Raw genomic sequence first — 20,623 nt, 5'->3', positions numbered from 1 at the left:
GAGACAGCTCGCGTGAAAAATTCAGAATTTAACTCAAAGAAACTATTTTTCTCTTATTTAAGCTACAATGAATCAACATTAATGTTAATCACCTATCAATTTAATTAAAGAATTTTCGGGGTTATTGTTTTTCACATTTTTCCGACTTTCGTATATTTTTTTAGCAGGCAGATATTTAAATGCGCCTACCGTTGCTCTATGTATCTTGTTCCGTGCAACTTGACGTTCCCTTGACAGGCAGGCGTAGAAAATCCAAGCAAAACAAATCACGAATCACAAATTTTACATATCGGCCGATATCTGGAACTACAGATACGTTTTTAACCGAACAATTCATACTGTAAAGGAGAAGCATGAGTGAGAATCCAAAAAATCAGAACGGCGAAGTGAAGCAAGAAAAGTCCGACTCAAATCATGGCGGCAATAGCAGCGGAGCGCAAGAAACCACACGCCAGGATAGCATCGAGCGGATCATGATGCGCAAACAAAAGGTACGGAAGGTTCATTTGTTCCTGTTAAGCTATTGCAGCTATTCCGTTGTGAACCCTGCTAACATACTGTGCATCTCGCATTCCCTTACAGGTTTATCAGTTACCGAGAAATCAAAAGCTGACCAAGCTTTCCATGTACTCGTCCTGTCAAGCAAACGAATGCCGCTGCAGTGGCTGGAAAACGCCGGAGGAGAATCGCCACAAAGATGTGGAGGTCGATTATTGTCCCGATTTCGCTGAAGAGTGCCGAAATCCGAACTGTAAGCACAGTCTTGAGACGCACATTCAGCATCTAGGTGATATTACCGAGGAACAGATGAACGAGCTGCTGGGGGCCATTGTGGATGTGGAAAATTTGTACATGAGCATGCTCCGGGAAACGGATACCGATACGAAGAAGGTATATGCTTATCTGTTCCGTTTGTTGCGGCAGTGCATTCTAACACGTACGCAGGCCGTTATACGAGGACCGCTAGGAGATCCCCCGTTTGAACAGCCCTCGATTTCCAAAGCAGTCACCAACTTCGTTATGCACAAGTAAGACAAATAGTAGATGCTAATAGACAAGGAAAACCCACTCACATTATTTGTACCATTGTCCCCTTCGGCAGGTATGGTCATCTCCATCAGGCAGAACTGGACTCTATGACCGATGTTGCGAAGACGTTTCTGCACTGTCTAAATCATTGGAATTTTGAAGCACCGAGTGCGCGGCAGGATCTAGTTAGCCAAGAGGATGTTTCGAACTACAAAATTAACTACACGCGGTGGCTGGTGTTCTGTCACGTGCCGGCTTTCTGCAGTTCACTGCGGCACTTTGAAACGTCTGTCGTTTTCGGCCGCACACTGCTAAAGGCCGTCTACCAGTACGTATACCAGCAGTTGCTGATGCGTTGTAAGATTGAGCGCGATCGAATGCCGCCGGAAAAACGTATCATGCTTACGCAGCTGCCCAAATTCCTTGAAGCACTTAAGCAGGAGGTAGTGAACGAAGATTCGCCAATCTGGTCGCCAAACTTTAAGCCAACGTCGTCGCTTCTCCTGCACAAAACCAAACGCCAGCACGAAGGATCATCATTGTCGGGGACAGGCAAGAAGATGGGAGATGCAAAGCGCTACAAAAAGGAATCAGACTGCGAGGATCTGTCCGATGATGTGGTAGCGCGTGCACTAAAGCGCATTAACGACAGCAACTACTCCAGCCGGGCGGAGGTCGTTTTTCCGCCGAACGCACCTCGTGATGAAGCGGCTAAGGCAGAAGAAAATCGGCGAGAAATCGAATTCCATGTCGTTGGCAACTCCCTGACCAAACCGGTAACGAAACAATCAATGCTGTGGTTACTTGGACTACACAGCGTCTTTGCCCATCAGCTGCCAGGAATGCCCAGGGAGTACATCAGCCAGCTAGTGTTCGACCCGTATGTGTTGTTTCGGCTTTTTGCCTTTTGTTTCAATACATCCGACGATGCATTAAACTTTAATGGTTCCTATTTCTTTCTAGGAAACACAAAACGCTAGCCTTAATTAAAGAAGGTCGTCCGATTGGTGGAATATGTTTCAGAACATTCGTTTCGCAAGGCTTCACAGAAATTGTGTTCTGTGCAGTTACAAGCAGTGAACAGGTGAAAGGATATGGTACGCATCTCATGAATCATTTGAAAGACTACAGTACCCAGCGTGGCATTAAACATTTCCTCACGTACGCTGATGAGTTTGCGATCGGTTACTTCAAGAAGCAAGGATTTTCCAAAGACATTAAGGTGGCGCGCCACGTGTACGCTGGTATGTTCATTATGTCTTTTTGTGCTAAATGAATGCGCTCTATTGATTACATTTTATTTTCTTTCTTTTATAGGATACATAAAAGAATATGAAGGTGCAACGCTCATGCACTGCGAACTCCATCCCAGCTTAATCTACACGCAATTTAGCTCAGTCATACGAAAGCAAAAGGAGATCGTAAAAGAATTGATCACTCAGCGCCAGCAGGAAGTGCAAAAGGTTCACCCTGGGTTGACCTGCTTTAAGGAAGGTGTTCGTAGTATACCTATCGAATCGATACCGGGTTTGCGAGAAGTGGGTTGGAGACCGACATTCCGAGCACAGCGAACAGCTCGACCGCTAGAAGAATCGGCCGACCCGGATAAGTTGGCCAATTCGCTGAGCGGAGTTTTGCTTGCTGTTCGGCAGCATACAGCTGCATGGCCGTTCCTGAAGCCGGTCAATCAGGCGGAGGTGCCAGACTATTACGATCATATTAAATATCCGATGGATCTCAAAACGATGAATGAACGACTCAAGAATAAGTGAGTCAATGGCTGACAAACAAACAAAATGTTCAATTTGACATGCGACTTAACTTTTTTTTTAGATATTACGTTACAAGACGGTTGTTCATGGCTGATATGGCTCGTATTTTTACCAACTGTCGTCTATACAATTCACCGGAGACAGAATACTATCGGTAAGATATTGCAAAACTATGATCCTCTCTCAAATTCAGTCGTATCTGGAGCCTTTCATATCAAAATCCAAATCAATCTTCTTCTTTTTTTAATTTGTCACTGATAGCTGCGCCAACACTCTCGAACGGTATTTTCAAACCAAAATGAAGGAAATCGGCCTGTGGGATAAATGATGTCCACTAAACAATCTCGATCGGGCAAACCTCCACGCAGCCAGCCAGGATGACGACGACGATGAAGACCAGGATGACAACGATCAGGACGACGAAGACAACGAAAATGATGACGACAAAGACGAAGACGACACGAATTTTGACGTTAATGAAGATCCTGCAAATCCTGGAACTATGAAACAGCAAGAGAGCATCAAAGGCACACCCGTCCTAGTTGATGAACATCGGATAACGATAAAGAAATCTTACACTTCCGATGACCGTCGTTGTTTTGCCCTCTCGTCGTATCACGGAAGCGTTTACTGTAAACCAGGTAGAAAGAGTAGTTACGGTAGAAAGAGTGTACCAGGTGCTGGTCCCACACGGCACGTAACCGTTACGGGGACCAGCACAGTGCCGGGTTTGCTGTGTAAAGAAGACGGTACTAAAATGACTTCGGTTGTTTTAGATAGCGAAAGTGCAACAAATGAACGGGGAAGTACTGGACACGGCAAATAATTTAGTTGATTGATTGAGCAGCTAATTCAGCATCGCAAAAATCTATCCCAAAAACATTTTCAAAGTAATGTTTGCATTGTTTGGTACTTGTATTTATTGATTCCAGATGCAAACAATGAAAGTAATACTCGTAAATTGTACTTTCTAGGTAAAAAAAACAGTTGCAAATAAAAGTTAATTAAACGGTGTCGTATACACTCACAGAATTTGTCTATAATTTTACATTAACAATATAACTTCACTATTTAATTAAGCCTTAAGATCGAATGTTTTCCGCACTCTAATGAATTAATTACACCACTCTAAAGCGCTGTCGTCAAATCGTTAACGCCTAGTCACCGTCCATCAACATGATTAAGCTATCAAAGACGAAGCTTCATGCTGACAATCGTTTAATTACCACTTCCGAACGTACCATTTTATAGTGACGAAGTGTAAAACCGTGAGCGTTGCAAAACTATTTAAAGTATCTGGGTGCAGAAAAAATGTTTCGTGACATTTAAAATGTTCTGTTTGCCATCAAGATACTCTCAGTTTGGTGTCAATCACAATTGAGTGAAAAGTAATCGCAGCAAGCGTGATATCAATTTCCTCCGATCATTGACAGTTCAGTGCAATATTCAGTGTTTGATCTCTATAAAAAATGTCATAGTGCTTTGCGAAACAATCTCATTTTCGTCCCGAGATGTCTTCCATAACGAAATTGGCATCTGTAGTGTGTTGCAGCGTTATCTGCCTTTCATTATTACCGCAGCTAGTACACGTGAGTATTCCCAAATGTGTTTTTACGCTTTCTTTCGAAACTTCACCATCTAATATAACAAATCCTGATGTACCAAGAGCTACGCTCAAGCAAAAAGTTGCTCTGCGAGGGTTCAGTAGGCAGTAACGACGGTCGCCTTGCTTACAAACGTCTCATTCCATCGTCGCATCATCACTGTGCCCCAGAGTTCTCCCACAAACACGAGACTAGCGCACAACAACCCATAGCCCAGTATGAAAAATGCACCCAAAAAGTGCCCCAATTCCAACCTAACCGCACCGTCGTCGTGCTGATGCATTCGCGAACGCTCGATATTTCGCATCACGTCCGTTGGCAGGTATCGAATGGCGGTCCGGATACCGAGATGGTATAGCAGACCCGACTGCTGAACCCGCAGGATGTACTCGTTCAGATTGGACCGCAACGGATTAGTGTTGGTTATCAGTGCCGCACAGTTCTGCGTGTAGACGTAGTCCTTGAGCGGCTGCAAGGTTGTCGAAACTTGCCTATCAAGAAAGTTACTCGGTGCAAAATTACCGTGCTGCGCTTGCTCGACAATAAACCCGCTGCCGCCCATGTGCGCGTATTGATTCATCTCTTCCGGGCCGGCTGAAATGTAGGTCTTTTGAATTTGCTGTAAATGGGGCTGGTTGGATGATCGATCTGTCATTAAAAAGAAACTGCATCGCAAGAAACCTATTCTAACAACTTCAGGACGACATTTGATCTTACCTCAGACGCGTTCCAAATCTCCTCTAAACAGTACGGTGTGGGACCAAACCATTTCATGCCGGTCGCCGCAAATTCAACGACAGTATCGATCGATTTTTCGTACTTCGGAACCGTCATGACGCTGGCAAGTCCGCCACTGTACAAATTGCTTACCATAAATCCGGCCAGCAGCAACGAGGCAAACAGGCACACGCACGACCATAGGTCAGTTCGAATGGGCGATGATTGTGCTACGAAGAAGCCAACCATCATAAGCACGGCGTCGCTCAGCGTAAGCTGCTCAGAAATCAGATCTGATCGACCAGTCCACGGCTGATCGGTTGGAGCGGACAGTAGCAACAATCGAAGACGCACCGTACCCGCCAACCAAGTAGCTATAATGCCGACAAGAAATGTGACCATCACGGCAATCCATAGTGGCCATGAGAAGGAAAGAAACGGGGTACGCCAGTGCGGTAGTAGCTTCGGTTTCGGCACGAGCACGGTCACTCCAGATCGGCTGATGGTGGCGGTATAGGAGGAGAAGTTGTAGGGCTTGAACCAAAGGTAGAATGCTCCAAAGGCAATGTCTGTGCGTCGTTCGGCCACACTGCCCATCAGCCCGATTCCGGTACCGTTGGGGTACACATCGCCCCACTCGTCTTCATCCTCTGTGGCGGTTGAGCGAAAGAGAGCAACAATTGATCAGCGCTGGAGCATTGGACCATACACGTGGTCGACGGAGAGGTTGAGTAGGTACCTGGGAACACCATAATGTTGCAATTACGACGCTCACAGTACGAAACTAGGAGCTGTAGTTCTGTGCCATCCAACCATATCGATCGCTTGCCTGTCGCGGAATCAAAGGCATTGCCAGTTTCTTGGTCCTGTTGAAAAAGGTCGTTATATAAGACAATCATCATATGTTTCCACTAGCCTCACCGCTCATTTACCTACCAATCGCTCATAGCCTGTAAACGGCAAATAGTTGCACATGGACGTTCGCAACACGTAACCATTCAGATCTCTGGCTTTGTCTGGAAAAAAAGTGTGATTCTTCCAACTGGTCCATTTTACCGCGACTAGCTCTATAGTAACGTTGACCCTTCGCTCAAGTACATCTGAAATATCGACGACGGTGTTGTAGAGATCAGTAGGCCGTTCCTGCTCATCGTACACTACGATCAGGACGTTCGCCAATTCTGCATGGGCGAGAAAAACGTCAATAGTTGTTATCGCACAGTTCGAATGGTTCAACATCACGTAACACGCCTTACCACGAAATGCTTCGTGCACTCGCATACGATCGAATAGGTGCGTTTGGTTTCGCTTCGCTATCAGGAGGATCAAGCTTTTGTCCAACGATCGCTGGCGGGCCAAATCGTGCACTGGCATGTAAAGATCGAGAAAACGTTCAGCACCCTGTTCGTCAACCACGAACGCTTGGCAGCCGTTGTCGATTGCGTGGAGCATACTGGTGTTGAATTGATCGTATAGCGACAGCACAATCCTGCTCAATGGTACATCTTGAAGAAAATCATTTCCAACCGTGCAGAAGCTGTAGTATTGCGAGTAATACTTAAGGATCAGAAAACGCATCAACACACTCATCGTCGGAATTGCACCACCGTTTAGCCCTAGCTGAGCCACTGTCGCTTCCATGCTGGGCTGGGAATCTACACTGAACCAGTCGGTCGAGCAAACTGGAGGAGTTTATCGAGTAACGCTTACGCTCATCGTATTACGATACTACTTGTTATAGCCGATTGCGTTAATTTAGCGTTTTTGTTTTAATATGTAGTTAGCGTACGATGCGCTATGGATAAGAAATGTCACAACTACCTATAATAACATAATCAATGTTGATTGCCTACTACAAAAGCGCAGGGAGTCCTTTGCCTTTTTTCACGATACAGTTACGCGGGTATTCAGGGGTTCAGGACATAGAGTCAATTACATTGCCTTGTTTAAGGTAGAATCGGTGCAATGCTGGCGCATGATGATTTCAGATGATCCGATAGCATTATGGCAGCCTATGTTATTAGTGTAGTCAATTATTCAAATTACGGCATGTAGTGACCCCGTTGTTGCAGATTTTTAAACCGCACACAGCGTGACCCGCAATCATGGCAGTTTGCTTTGTATGCATTAAAAATTTAAACCCGTTCGTCCGAAGGAATTTAGTGACAGTATAATAATTAGTCTATGTTTACATTTCAATCCATTGTAGAGCATCACACAGGAACAGTTGGAGAAAACAGCCCGGACCTTCCGACAGGTTTGCCAGCCGAAGCATAAAATATCGGACGGTACCAATTAATCACGCGACGGTATACGACTCAGTAACCACAAGCTCATATTTTTTCTATTTCCACATTTTCCATTTCTTCTTTACACACTCTGTACGTTCTTGTAGAAGTAGCAGATGCAGTTAATCGTGGTGTGTTTGCTGATACGAAAGATTTTAAATGCTATGTGAGTTGTCTGCTGGACATTATGCAGGTGGCGCGGAAGGGAAAGGTGAACTACGAAAAATCGCTCAAACAAATTGACACGATGCTTCCGGAGCACATGAAGCCGGCGTTTCGGGCAGGATTAGAAGCTTGCAAATCGGCCGGTATGTTGAAGTGGATCAACTGTTTGTCACGTTGATAATGAAGTTTTATCTTTCGCCATTTTCTGTTCTGTTGATTTGCAGCCCAAGGAGTTAAGGACCACTGCGAGGCGGCCGCAATACTGTTGCAGTGCTTTTACAAAAACAATCCAAAATTTGTTTTTCCATAGCGGTTAATGGACAGGGAAATATATTGTATATTTTACAATTATAGTCATAATGTTGTTTTTTATGCTGTTGGTAATTGAGGAAACCTTAAGATCCATCACATTAGATTGCAATTAACTATGTTGTAATTTAGCAGCAACCTTTGTTCAAGACTCTTTTGATAAATTTTCGCCGCTTGTTCTATGTTCGCCGCCGCGGCTTCCTGGAAATGAGCCACAACACTTTACAGTGGCGGATCTAACGGTAGGCGGACAAGGCGGTCGCCCGGGGCCTTGCCGATTTAGGGGCCCCGTAGATCGCCATTCTATAGTATGCCGTATGGACAGAGTACAAGTGACAAGGGCCCCCGGAAGGATGGCCGTTGGGGCCCCGAGGCTGGCGAATCATGTGCACCCTCACCCCCCCCCCCCCCCCCGTCAGCAAAAATTTTAGAACCTGTGACAAAGGGGCCATTTAAATTTTACTCAATCTCCTATCACCTCAATCCTTAGTTCAATCTCCCATCAAGCAAGTTTAGCTACCACCCCCCCCCCCCCCCTACTACAGTCCATTTGCAGGGGGCCTCAACTCATCTTTCCGCCTAGGGCCCCCGATACCCTTAATCCGCCACTGATACTTTATTATTATCAGCACGAGCCCGTTTAAACTCATCACTTCATGCGTGCTGTAATTTAGCTCCCTCTATTTTGAACTCTTTCGTTCGATCCTCTGATCAGCGATCCCGTAACTCACGCACATCCTTCCACGCACACATCATACGAAAGCCGTCGACTGCTATTGCCGAATAGTCAGGTTGACAGAATGGCTAAGTTAGGCTAACAGTTCGTACCCAGTTACCGCTAGACATTTTCATCGAAAGTCCAAGAGACATGGTAAGTATTGAAGACCATGCGGTAGTGATGGGTCATACGACTAACCTAACGGATCGACCCGGAATCGGGTTCAGCTAGGCCGGAATCGATTAAAAAATGCAACAAGTTCGATAGGTTCAGCAAAGCATATCTTCACCATATTTATGGATGATGTCACTTTCGCACTACCTCCTGGTAGTATCATCATGTACGCAAACGATGCCCCAATTTTTGCTGCCGTTCGCCAGCCATTAGGTTACGATTTTTTTTCAAGAATGCCTTGAGTTGCTCCGTTCCTGGTGCAAACGCAATGGTCTGACGGTGTGTATCCAAAAATGCAGCTGTATTTCATTCTCCTGAGGGAGGAACCCACTTTCAGCAAATGTTGGTGTTAGATCTTGGTGTTAGGCTTGACGAGGATTTCATTTTCAAAGAGCATAGCATTGAAGTTTGAACTTTAAACAACATGTCGATGACGTTGTAGCCAGAGGAAACCAACTACAGTCTGTTCCCGAGTTACGCGGTTTCCGCGTTCCCGACGAATCCGCGTAACTCGAATATCCGCGTAAGTCGAATTTCACGTTTTTTGACTAAAATACTATTGATAACCCGGAGTTCTTGATTTAATTTAGTACTTTTAAACACTTTATCATTTATTTGATGCGAGTCGCGCAGAAAATGCTAATATTTCTGCCTTTTAAGCGGTTTCAATTTGTTAACAAAAAGGCAATTTATACCGAACTTGAAGCAAATTGTAGTGATTTGATATTTAATCTGTCAAATTTAGAAAACCGCGTATCTTCGAATCCGCGTAAGTCGAGAACCGTGTACCTCGGGAACAGACTGTACTTGGCGTGGTTATCCGGACAACTATTGAATTCCACAACCCCATGTGCATCAAAGCTGTCTACAATAGTATCGTTCGTTCGGTTCTGGAATATTCGTACGTAGTCTGGCGCCCAACTAACTACTGCTTCTTCAATTGCTCGACTTGAGGCGATTCAACGTAAGTTCACGCGATATGCCCTACGCCTACTTCCCTGGCAGGATCGCCCAGCGCTGGTCGGTCTGACCCTATGTTTCGCATGTCGGCTGTTTTCAACACTGTTTCGGATTGCTTCGATTTCAACATCTCAACTCAGTGCTTCAAGGAACGTCTCCAGCTTCTGCCATGGCCGCAGTGAATTGCGATACAAATCTTGATTTTTCTATGTATCATGACACCATGGTGCTACCGTTACACGAGAGTTTGTTGCTGCATCTTAGTAGACTGTTTTCGCTATGGTACATGTCGACCGTATGACCTTGGCGATTTAAACATGTTTTAATATGTTAGTAGAGCCTAATTTGGAATAAATTTCTGAATTATTTGATGCACCTTAACAGATTTGGCCACTTTATGTGTATGGTATTATTCAAACAAAATATGTTTGTAATAACTCACTTCACCGATCTTCACCATGCGGCAGATCTTGGAGAAGATGGCTGAATACAGAAACGACACATACCATCTCTTCATAGACTTCAAAGCCGCATACGATAGCATAGCCAAGGTAAAACTGTACGACGCTATGAGCTCATTTGGAATCCCGGCCAAACTGATAAGGCTAGTTAGAATGACTATGACCAACGTCACTTGCCAGGTGAGGGTGGATGGAAAACTCTCAGGACCTTTTGCTACCACCAAGGGTCTGCGCCAGGGGGACGGGCTTGCCTGTCTCCTATTCAACCTGGTGCTAGAGAGGGCCATCCGCGACTCGAGGGTGGAGACTACGGGAACCATCTTCTATAAGTCAACCCAGATCCTGGCATACGCTGATGATATAGACATCATTGGTCTGCGGCTCTCCTATGTAGCAGAAGCCTACCAAGGGATTGAGCAGGCGGCAGAGAGCCTCGGATTGCAGATAAACGAGGCAAAGACCAAACTGATGGTGGCAACATCAGCGGACCTACCAATAAATAATCCGAATCTACGTAGGCGTGATGTACAGATAGGTGAACGCACTTTTGAAGTCGTCCCAGAATTCACCTATCTGGGGTCAAAGGCCAGCCACGACAACAGTATGGAAGCTGAGTTGCGCGCAAGGATGCTGGCGGCCAACCGGTCATTCTACAGCCTGAAAAAGCAGTTCACCTCAAAGAATCTGTCGCGACGGACGAAGCTGGAACTATATAGTACCTATATAGTACCAGTACTCACATACGCCTCTGAGACATGGACACTGTCCAAATCTGACGAAACCCTCTTAGCCGCGTTCGAGAGGAAGATGCTCAGAAGGATACTTGGCCCCGTATGTGTGGAAGGACAATGGAGGAGCCGCTATAATGACGAGCTATACGAGATGTACGGCGACCTCACTGTCGTACAGCGTATAAAGCTCGCCAGGCTCCGGTGGGCTGGCCATGTTATACGCATGGAAACGGACGACCCAGCCCGTAAAGTCTTTTTAGGCCGTCCACAAGGACAGAGGAGGCGTGGTAGGCCCAAATTGAGGTGGCAAGATGGCGTTAAGGCGTCCGCCATTAAGGCCGGGATAACGGACTGGCAGACGAAGGCGCGAGACCGTGAGCGGTTTCGGACACTCCTGAGGCAGGCCAAGACCGCAAAGCGGTTGTAGCGCCGGATAAGTAAGTAAGTAATAACTCACTCATTCAAGCTATTACATGACCAGCTACGATGAAATGCAGCATGACCCATCAACCAAATGTGACCCATCTCTTTTCCTGATCTTATTGGCCACACCAAAATGCACTGATTCCTTGGTAAAATTTGATTTTTTGGACATTAAACCACTGCTTTCGTTAGATTAACCGTCAAGGATGGCTGCTTACATGGCAGTTTGTCACTCAATTAGTGTCAGAAAAATGGCCTAACTCTGATCAAATGATGGAACGAGGCCTCCCACACATTTTGTAAGCTTCAAAAATGAGTAGGATAGGTTATGCATAAGTCAAAGATACGATTTTCGCCATCATGCTCCAATCATTTAACTCCCCCGCCTTTAGTGCCTCTCTGACCGCTTGAAGTGCAATTGAAACAACATAAATGCATTAATTTAGAAGGAAGTCACCAGTAGATTGATAATAATAAATTTAATTCACGTCTACGTAGTGTTTGTACAGCGTAAATAATTAAAAAGCTAGATGGACGAATACTTTTGGCGCGCCCTTTAAACGACATTTTTTAGTTTTTTATATATTTTGGTTGCTATTGCACTATTAAAAAGTTTATTTTTTAGCAAAACGTGTGTATTGATGGTTCCTTTATCAAACCTCATCATTACTTTTATCGCCCCATACGTATTGCGGCCATAATTCGCCCTTTTCTGTAAAATATTACTAGACGTTTAGCGAGACGAATACTTTTTGGACTGACTGTATAAGCCAATTGCCGAGATAATAAAGGCAACTCTTTTTTCTCTCGAACTACGATAACCAAAGCGTTGCGTATTACTCTCCTGTTACCCACATTTTACATGGCGATCCTGCCAGGAGACAGGAAGCCAACATGACAAGAAGAATTAGCAACGCACGGCAAAAAGTAAAGTTCGATTCGATAGTTTCTGAAGAGTTTTCGCGCTGTCGTAGAACGTTACGTTACGTTAATTGCTGATTGATTTTCGACGAGGATCGATGCTGCTGGACGGACGGAGCAAATCCATCGACGCTGTTGGACGAACGCAGTTTGGCGAAGAAGACGAAGAAACTGGGAGATGTAAAAGGAAGCGGTACAATAGTTGCGGAACAACTTTAACACGATATACAGCAGAAGCATTTAGAGCACGTATAAGAGATAACGAGACACGATACGCTACCGGTTGCAGATCACACATTATCCGTCTACACATCCGTTGTAAGTATGCGTGTCCCGTGGTATGCGTAAAAAGCGAACAAAAAACGAACAAAGGAACGATAAGGCTGTGGTATAGGTGAAAAAAAAAATAGTGAAAGCACGTAGTATATGTAATCGAGCAATTGAGACGATGGTGTCATATATATATATATATATATATATATATATATATATATATATATATATATATATATATATATATATATATATATATATATATATATATATATATATATATATATATATATATATATATATATATATATATATAGAGAGAGAGAGAGAGAGAGAGAGAGCTGTGGTAAAAAAAATGTTAGGCTGTGGTGTCAGTGAAGTGATTAGGTTGTGGTTATGCTCATTATAATGGCTGTAAGGTAGTTATTGCGAAAAAAAAGAAATCTTATTCAATGTGTTCCTTGCCGTTACCAACAAGGCCCTACTAGATAAAAAAAGGAAAATAGCTGTACTTTTTAAAAATTTGAACTCACTTTTCTGCATTACATAATGGCATGAATCTATATATATACATATGTTTTTCAATATAAAAGTGACTGTTTTACTTAAATTTGCACAAAAAAAAATCCGTTCCTACCTTTCCACGTATACCTTTTCCACATAACCTTTAATTTATGTACAGTGTGCGTTATACAAGTTCCTTGCATGTACCTCGCATGTCCACCAAACCACGTGGTAGACCAAAGGGTAAAACTGTAAAAAAGATGGCGAACACTTTGGACTTGAATTTAGCACTCAAGCTAGTTAAACCATTTGCAGGTAATCCTACAGATTTGTCTAGCTACAAAGAAAATGTCGAACTGTTGAGGGATTATTCGAAAGATATTAGCGAAACGCACATTTTACGGTTGATGAAAGTTGAGTTACTAATTGGTGCTGCCCATGGTGCTATTGACGGTGCCACGACTATCGATGAAGCATTTGTTTTTTTTTTTTTAAAGCTAGATTCGGTATAAAAATTTCACCTAACGCGGTCGAGAATGAAATTAAATCCACTAGGCAGGCAGGAAAATCAATCACTGATTTCGGGGCTGAAATTGAGACTCTTTCGACCAAGCTAGCAGCAGCTCATGTATGAAATAAAACTTTTCCTACTGAAGCATCAGTAGCAAATGTAGTGCAACCTATAGCAGTGAGAGCTTTTGTTAACGATCTAACCAATGCGACAATCCGTTTTTTTTTTTTTTTTGAAAGCCAGCAACCCCACGTCGATAACGAAGGCAATTTCAGATGCGCTCGAATGTGACGATTCAACATCAGAATCCACTACTGACTGTGCATTTTTAAATCCCTATTATCCACAAAGGGTTGAAAATCAAAATATGCGCTCTGCATATCCCCCTTGGTATTCTCAATACAACCGAAGCCAATATTACAATAGGGGCTACTACCGACAGGGTTACCAATCGAATAGAGGGTTTTATCCACAAAACTACAGGGCACGTGGTCGAAATCGTCCACCTCCACACCGAGGAAATTTTCCTAGAGGTCATCCAAATGTGAGATCGTGGAACAGAAATAATGCCAATTTAGCAGTGTTAGCACAGGCACCAGATAAAAATGAGGCAAACGAAACAGAAGTAAACGAATCCACTTCTCAATTAACTGATCTTTTTCGTTAGTTACAGTTACAGTAAAAAGTAACATAATGGCAAATTTCTTTCTTTTTAATAATCCGATTAAATTAATAATTGATAGCGGAGCATCTTGTTGTATTTTAAGCTCAAAAAATGTCCCTGAATATATAAACATAAATATTAGCCTTCAATTATCTTTACGAGGCATAAGTGGTTACACGAAAACAATAGGATTTATTGATACTTTTATTACTTATCAATCTATTCAATATCCGATTAGATTTCACGTTTTAGAAAATTTACCATCAAATGTTGAAGGATTAATTGGCACTGATTTTTTTAAGCAAGTAGGAGCAACTTTAAATTTTCAAAATCAAACTCTTTCCTTAAATAAATTACCTTAATCTCTAAATTTAGATAAATCTAATAATCAAATATTGATACCAGCCAGGACAGAAATTGTCGCCTATGTTGAAACCAGCGAACAAGAGGCTTGCGTCGTATGGAATGAGGAATTATTACCCAACGTGTTTATTCCCAACACTATTTCAACCCCCTTAAATGGTAAAATACCAGTGAAAATATTGAATGTGAGAAACAAAGCAATAAAAATTGAACATCTTAGACCCACTATACGACCCTCCAAAGAGTATTTCATATTGACTGTGGAAACGAATAAGCATGATGCGGAACATGCAAAACAAACTCTGAAGGAACTTAAGTTAGATCATCTTTCTGAAAGGGAGAAAAATATGATAGAAGCTATTTGCCTTAAATATAATGATATCTTTTGCATAGAAAACGATCAATTGAGTACAACCAAATTTCTACAAGCATCTTTGAATGTTAAAAATAACGAACCTCCGTCTTATTGCCAACAGTATAAATTACCTTACTATCAAAAGGAAGAAATAGCGAAGCAAATCCAAAACATGTTAGACAACAAAGTAATAGAAGAAGCTCAATCCGAATGGAATAGTCCGATACTTCTTGTACCCAAGAAGTCGTCAACCGATAAGAAAAAATGGCGATTAGTAGTTGACTATCGGAACGTTAACAAGGTACTGAAAGACGATAAATTCCCGCTACCTAATATCGAAGAAGTTATTAATTCTCTTTCAGGCGCGAAGTATTTCTCACACTTGGATTTATCGCAAGGATAATACCAGTGCGAGCTTAGGAAAGAAGATCGAAACATGACTGCTTTCACTACTTCGCAAGGACAATTCCAAATGACCAGGTTACCCATGGGATTGAAAGTGAGCCCATCAATTTTTTCACGTCTCATGACTGTAGCTATGTCTGGATTAAATTGTGAAAAATGTTTAATATATTTGGATGATGTCATTGTTTTCGGCGATTCCATCGAACAACATAATAAAAACCTCATGGAAATTTTTAACCGATTACGGAAATGTAATTATCTCAGACTTAATCCCAGCAAATGTAATTTTCTCCAAAAAGAACTTGTCTATTTGGGGCACTTAATTTCTGCTGAAGGTATAAAACCTGATCCCAGCAAGGTAGCATGCATTAAAGAATGGCCGATTCCAACTACCGCAGATGAAGTCAAAAGATTCATAGCATTCACTAACTATTATAGGAAACACATACCAAATTTCGCAAAGCTTAACAGCTTAAGAACATATTAACTAGGAAAAATGTACCCTTTGAATGGACAACTGAGTGTCAGAAAACATTTGATATATTAAAAGAAAAGTTTATTAATCCTCCAGTGTTAGAATTTCCCGATTTCAGTAATAATAATACATTTGTACTTCATACAGATGCATCAGGGAAAGCTATAGGAGCAGTCTTGAGCAATAAAAATAGAAAACCCATAGCTTTCGCCAGTAGAGCTTTCAATAAAGCAGAACAAAATTACGGCACAATAGAAAAGGAGCTACTTGCTGTAGTATGGGCAATCAAACATTTTCGGCAATATTTGTACGGTAAACAGTTCTATATTTATACAGACCATCGACCACTGGTTTATCTCTTCTCGATGAATGACCCATCTAGTAGACTTACTAAGTTCAGGTTAGCTCTTGAAGAATATTCATTCACAGTTCATTATGAGAAAGGTTGTGAAAACGGAGCAGCGGACGCGTTATCACGAATTCACATTTCTGATCTAAAGCACCTAAACCAGCAAGTCTTTGCTGTCATAAGAGCACAATCAAGAAAGGCAAGAAGTACAAATCCGGATATTGATAAAGAGCAAGAAGCAAACAGTGTCGGAACAATGGGAACTGATCAGCCCAGCGTATCAACTGTATTTGTGGAATTGCAAATGTGCGATTATATTAAAGAAACTGAGATAGGAAAAGAGATTATTAAAATTCCATCGGTCATCAACTTAGTTCACCTACGGGGAACTTTGACACAGATCAGGGAACATTTAAGAAACAAAAAAGGGAAGGTGTGTCTGGTACTAAAATATGAAAATAAAAAAGAAGATACATTCATGAAGAAATTAAAATAATTAAAGATAAAAGGATTACCGAGGATAATAGTCATCAACAAAAACATTAAAGTGCTAAAAGATGAAGAAAAACATAAAAAGCTTTTAATAATGAATGAACATCATATTTTACCTACAGCAGGTCATGCAGGAATTCATCGCACCTTAAATACCATAAGACAAAAATATACGTGGAAAGGTATAGAAGCAGATGTAAGAAAAATGGTCAACAACTGTAAAGAATGCCAAATGTATAAAAAGAAAAATGAACCTAAAATACCAATTAGAATCACAACAACAGCTAGCGAACCATTTCAAAAAATTTATCTGGATCTGGTGGGACCCTTGGTTTTTTTCTTTATTTTTATAGAGACTTTGAGCCAATTGGCCTCATTCGCCTCTTTCAATCAGTTGATTAATTCTATTCTTAAAGTTTAACAATCTTCTTTGCAAGCCATTTGTGGCTTGCAAAATACCTTATACCGGGTAGCCTCGGTAACTTGAAGCTATCTGTTGAATTTATTGTCTGTCACAAATGTGGTTTTGGTTCTTCTTCTTCTTCTTTGGCTCAACAACCGTTGTCGGTCAAGGCCTGCCTGTACCACTTGTGGGCTTGGCTTTTAGTGACTAATTGATTTCCCCCCATAGCAGGATAGTCATTCCTACGTATGGCGGCACGGTCCATTTGGGGTTTGAACCCATGACGGGCATGTTGTTAAGTCGTTCGAGTTGTCGACTGTACTACGAGACCGGCTAACCGGCTTTGGTTACAGTTGTTTATAAAGATTAGTGATACGGAGGAATTTTAAAAGTTTACGCTGTCTGGTGAGAGGATGGTGTCGATGCTGTGGTCCAATTTGCAGGTGATGCGTTCCGCAGAATATCCATGGCATTCGGTTAAGATGTGACGGACGGTGATGTCGACGCCACAGAAACTGCACAGTGGTGAGCTTGATTTTTGTAATAAAAAGGTGTGGGTGAGCCGAGTGTGTTCTATCCGGAGTCGTGATAGGATTCTCTGGTCTTGGTGTGATGGATGGTCTTTCCATGGTGGTGTTGTGGTCTTGATGGTTCTCAGGAAAGAGCGGCCGCTGCTAACCCAATAACTATTCCAGCTATTGGCGATGATAGTTTTGCTAAGGCGGATGAAGTCACGGCGTGGAAGAGTGTTATGACAGCAGGCCGGGTTATTACGTCCTGCGTTGGCTAGTTGGTCTGCTATTTCGTTTCCCAGGATACCTGTGTGACCAGGAATCCAGCAGAATGTGATTTCGGATAAATTTGGTATATTGCAGAGTTGTTGAATGTTCGGGTCGCGGGTGGTTCCAGATTCAAGTGCTTCAAGAACACTTGCACTGTCGGTGAAGATCACGTTAAGTTTTTCTCTGTGTAGACCTTCATCGGCAGCAATAACCAGGGCTATTGCTTCTGCGGTGAATATTGAGGTATGGTCTGGTAGCCGGATGGCGCTATTGTCGTTACTGGAGTAGATTCCACAGCCAGAGGAACCGTTTTGTACTGATCCGTCTGTGAAAATAAGATGGTGGTTATGGTATTTTTGATGAACGAGTTCGGCAAAATGACGGTTAGCAATGACACTATTGCAACCAGCCCGAAGCTGATTTTTAATGGTCCAGTCTATTTGTGGCGGGCGGCAGTGCCAAGGACGACTACCGATTTGGATGAGTTTGGTGACTGAGGGGAGTGTTTGTCCTGTAAGTGCGGTGAATTCGGCGTTTGCCCTTTGAATAAGGGCATCGGCTTTGATGTTTTTCTCCATCATTCGTCCAGCAGCTGCTACTATCTTGTCGGTGATGATGTGGTCCAAGGGTTGAAGTCCGCTTTCACACAGAAGTGATGCTATGGGGCTCGTGATGAAAGCCCCAGTAGCACAGCGGATGGCTGTATGGTAGAGTGGTGCAATTCGTTTTTGGAAATGTTCCCGTTGCCGGGAGACTATTTCGATGCCGTAGAGTAGTTTAGGTAGAAGCCAGCTATTGATGATTTGAAGTAGTGTTTGGCGGGAGGCGCGATGTTGACCGGTTCCAAGCATTCTGAAAAGATTAATACGGTTCTTCGCTTCTCTTTTGACCCGTGTAGTGTGTGCTTTAAATGTTAAGTGACGATCAAAAGTCACTCCTAGCGTGTGTTTGGTATTACTGAGTTATTGTATGTTATGGGTTTTAGTGTATGATATTTGCTATTGCAGATGTGAAGTATTTTGGATTTGGAATGTGAAATTGTGTAACCTGTTCAACGTGACCATTTCTGAACTATATTGACGCCTTCTTGTAAAGTTATGCGTGATTCGGTTCTATTGTTGGATGCTGAGACAAGAACTATATCATCAGCATACATGAAACATTTAATGTTACTAGGCAAGGGGCGGAAGAGGGATTCTACATTAATCAGGAAAAGATTGGGAGAGAGAATGGCACTCTGGGGAACACCATTCTCATGGTGCACGTCCATTTGACCAAAAGATAGAGTTCCAAATAAAACTATAAAGGTGCGATTTGAAAGGAAGCTTTGAAGATACGCTGTAATGCGTCCTCCAAAACCCCACATATTGAGCTGTTCAAGAATTGTATGTCGCCAGGTTCTGTCAAAAGCTTTTGATAAATCTAATATTGCACAGTCAATGCGATGGCCTTTGGGGTTTTTGTGATATTGCGGGGGCTTGGCTAAAACGATGTTGTACTTATTTAAAACAATACAATAATATAATTTATTAATCCTAGGCCCTTTTTGTGTGTCCGTCCCGCTCGGCCGCCTTATTCCAAGAGAGCACGATCGTCCTTTCGATCGTGCTGAGTGGCCTCTCGGCTCGCTGAGTGACCAGCCAGTCGGAGCCGAACTGTTTGCGCAGATTGACTCACTTTCCGTAATTCGCCCTAAAACGCCTCCATAACAGGGGTAGTGAGTTTCTAAAAGTTCATTAAGTTCGGCAAAAATTTGTCTCAGTACCTTTCCCATCTCTTAAAGGCGTGTTGATTGGTACTAAGGATGTTCCGGTCTTCTATTTCTTGTGTCAGACTTCTATTTACCATTGTTTCCATGATTTTGCCAATGCAATTCAGGAGAGAAATGGGGCGGTAGCTATCTATTGCATGTGGTGATTTATTGGGTTTTGGAGGGAGCGTGGGAATTGTGAAGCAGGTTTTCCAATCATCCGGTATGTTCCCGGAAGATCAAATATTATTGTAAATCTGAAGGAGGACTGTTTTGGACCGGTAAGGGAGATTTTGAAGCTTTGGATAACCAATGTGGTCCGGGCCTGAAGACATGCCACGCCATTTATTAAGAGCCCAATTAAGCTCATCAAGAGAAAAAAAACTATTGTAATTTTGGTCGGAAGCGTCAACGGGTGGAAGGGGTCTGGACTCAGAGATAAATTTATGGCTTAGAAAATGAGATGGAAAATTATGTGTTGCAGATGTATCATAAAAGTATCTAGCTAAAGTCTTAGGTATTTCTGTTGATGGAAAGACGGTGTTTTCTGTTTTTAGAATGATTGGATTTGATTTGTGTTTTTTACTGGATAAAATTGCAACTTTCTTGAATATTATTTTGGTGGTTGTCTTAGGGTTTATTTGAAAAACAAATTTACCCCTAGATATTTTTTTTGCAAATTCGACGGCTTTTCTTGATTCCCCATTGGCTTCTCGGTATTGATCGGCCAAGAGTGGGGTAAAAATATTGTTTCTTTTTTTTTTTTTTGAGCGTTGAAGACTCTTGAGTGCTTTTCATCGAGTTTTAATGGCAAGGGCAACTGTTTTATTTCAACAGGGGACGATCTTTCTGCCAAATTATCCCTTAGTAAGAAGGATACTAGTTAAGGCTGCATTTGTTACTATAAAGCGTGTCTGTAAAGTCTGTAAAGCGTGTAAGGGATGGAGGATCATCTTAAGGTAGTATGTATGTCATTTCTATTTTGTATTTTTCCCAGTCAGTCTCCTCATATTTCCACCTGGGAC

The 20,623-nt window shown here is 42.5% G+C and overlaps 3 protein-coding genes across 4 annotated transcripts; 2 read left to right on the top strand and 1 right to left on the bottom strand.

The window, feature by feature from the left end:
* The first annotated feature begins 225 nt into the window (after window positions 1-225).
* On the top strand, window positions 226-3,249 carry LOC121589442 (histone acetyltransferase KAT2A). The gene is made up of 7 exons (XM_041908381.1): window positions 226-491; window positions 583-1,028; window positions 1,103-1,909; window positions 1,993-2,273; window positions 2,347-2,797; window positions 2,863-2,955; window positions 3,063-3,249. Exons 1-7 carry the CDS (start codon window positions 354-356, stop codon window positions 3,127-3,129), a joined length of 2,283 nt encoding a protein of 760 aa, XP_041764315.1. The 5' UTR covers window positions 226-353; the 3' UTR covers window positions 3,130-3,249.
* Window positions 3,250-4,160: 911 nt separating this feature from the next.
* On the top strand, window positions 4,161-7,928 carry LOC121589444 (general odorant-binding protein 72). Of its 2 annotated transcripts, none has more exons than XM_041908383.1 (4): window positions 4,161-4,390; window positions 7,332-7,410; window positions 7,518-7,718; window positions 7,800-7,928. In XM_041908383.1, exons 1-4 carry the CDS (start codon window positions 4,313-4,315, stop codon window positions 7,883-7,885), a joined length of 444 nt encoding a protein of 147 aa, XP_041764317.1. In that variant the 5' UTR covers window positions 4,161-4,312; the 3' UTR covers window positions 7,886-7,928. The 2 variants fall into 2 exon arrangements, with proteins under 2 accessions (XP_041764317.1, XP_041764318.1); XM_041908384.1 differs by lacking the exon at window positions 4,161-4,390 and adding an exon at window positions 6,292-6,821.
* On the bottom strand, window positions 4,384-6,168 carry LOC121589443 (ionotropic receptor 21a-like). Its single transcript, XM_041908382.1, has 4 exons — window positions 6,059-6,168; window positions 5,862-5,988; window positions 5,123-5,772; window positions 4,384-5,012 (listed from the first exon to the last, which is right to left on the bottom strand). The coding sequence occupies exons 1-4, from the start codon at window positions 6,095-6,097 to the stop codon at window positions 4,503-4,505; spliced, it is 1,326 nt and encodes a 441-aa protein (XP_041764316.1). The 5' UTR covers window positions 6,098-6,168; the 3' UTR covers window positions 4,384-4,502.
* Window positions 7,929-20,623: the final 12,695 nt, after the last annotated feature.

The sequence above is a fragment of the Anopheles merus genome, chromosome 2R, assembly GCF_017562075.2.
Source record: "Anopheles merus strain MAF chromosome 2R, AmerM5.1, whole genome shotgun sequence".
Classification (NCBI taxonomy): domain Eukaryota; kingdom Metazoa; phylum Arthropoda; class Insecta; order Diptera; family Culicidae; genus Anopheles; species Anopheles merus.
This window is presented reverse-complemented; position numbering and strand designations above follow the sequence as displayed.

What these genes read in the sequence shown, in the direction of transcription:
- LOC121589443 (XM_041908382.1), bottom strand. Translation starts at nt 6,097, where the DNA reads ATGTGCAACTATTTGCCGTTTACAGGCTATGAGCGATTG. An exon ending in TTACAGGCTATGAGCGATTG is followed by an intron (nt 5,989 to 6,058) that starts GTAGGTAAATGA and finishes CTTTTTCAACAG; the next exon opens with GACCAAGAAACTGGCAATGC. An exon ending in CAACATTATGGTGTTCCCAG is followed by an intron (nt 5,773 to 5,861) that starts GTACCTACTCAA and finishes CAACCGCCACAG; the next exon opens with AGGATGAAGACGAGTGGGGC.
- LOC121589442 (XM_041908381.1), top strand. Translation starts at nt 354, where the DNA reads ATGAGTGAGAATCCAAAAAATCAGAACGGCGAAGTGAAGCAAGAAAAG. An exon ending in AGCCAGCTAGTGTTCGACCC is followed by an intron (nt 1,910 to 1,992) that starts GTATGTGTTGTT and finishes ATTTCTTTCTAG; the next exon opens with GAAACACAAAACGCTAGCCT. An exon ending in AATGAACGACTCAAGAATAA is followed by an intron (nt 2,798 to 2,862) that starts GTGAGTCAATGG and finishes CTTTTTTTTTAG; the next exon opens with ATATTACGTTACAAGACGGT.
- LOC121589444 (XM_041908383.1), top strand. Translation starts at nt 4,313, where the DNA reads ATGTCTTCCATAACGAAATTGGCATCTGTAGTGTGTTGCAGCGTTATC. An exon ending in TATTACCGCAGCTAGTACAC is followed by an intron (nt 4,391 to 7,331) that starts GTGAGTATTCCC and finishes AATCCATTGTAG; the next exon opens with AGCATCACACAGGAACAGTT. An exon ending in AGAAGCTTGCAAATCGGCCG is followed by an intron (nt 7,719 to 7,799) that starts GTATGTTGAAGT and finishes GTTGATTTGCAG; the next exon opens with CCCAAGGAGTTAAGGACCAC.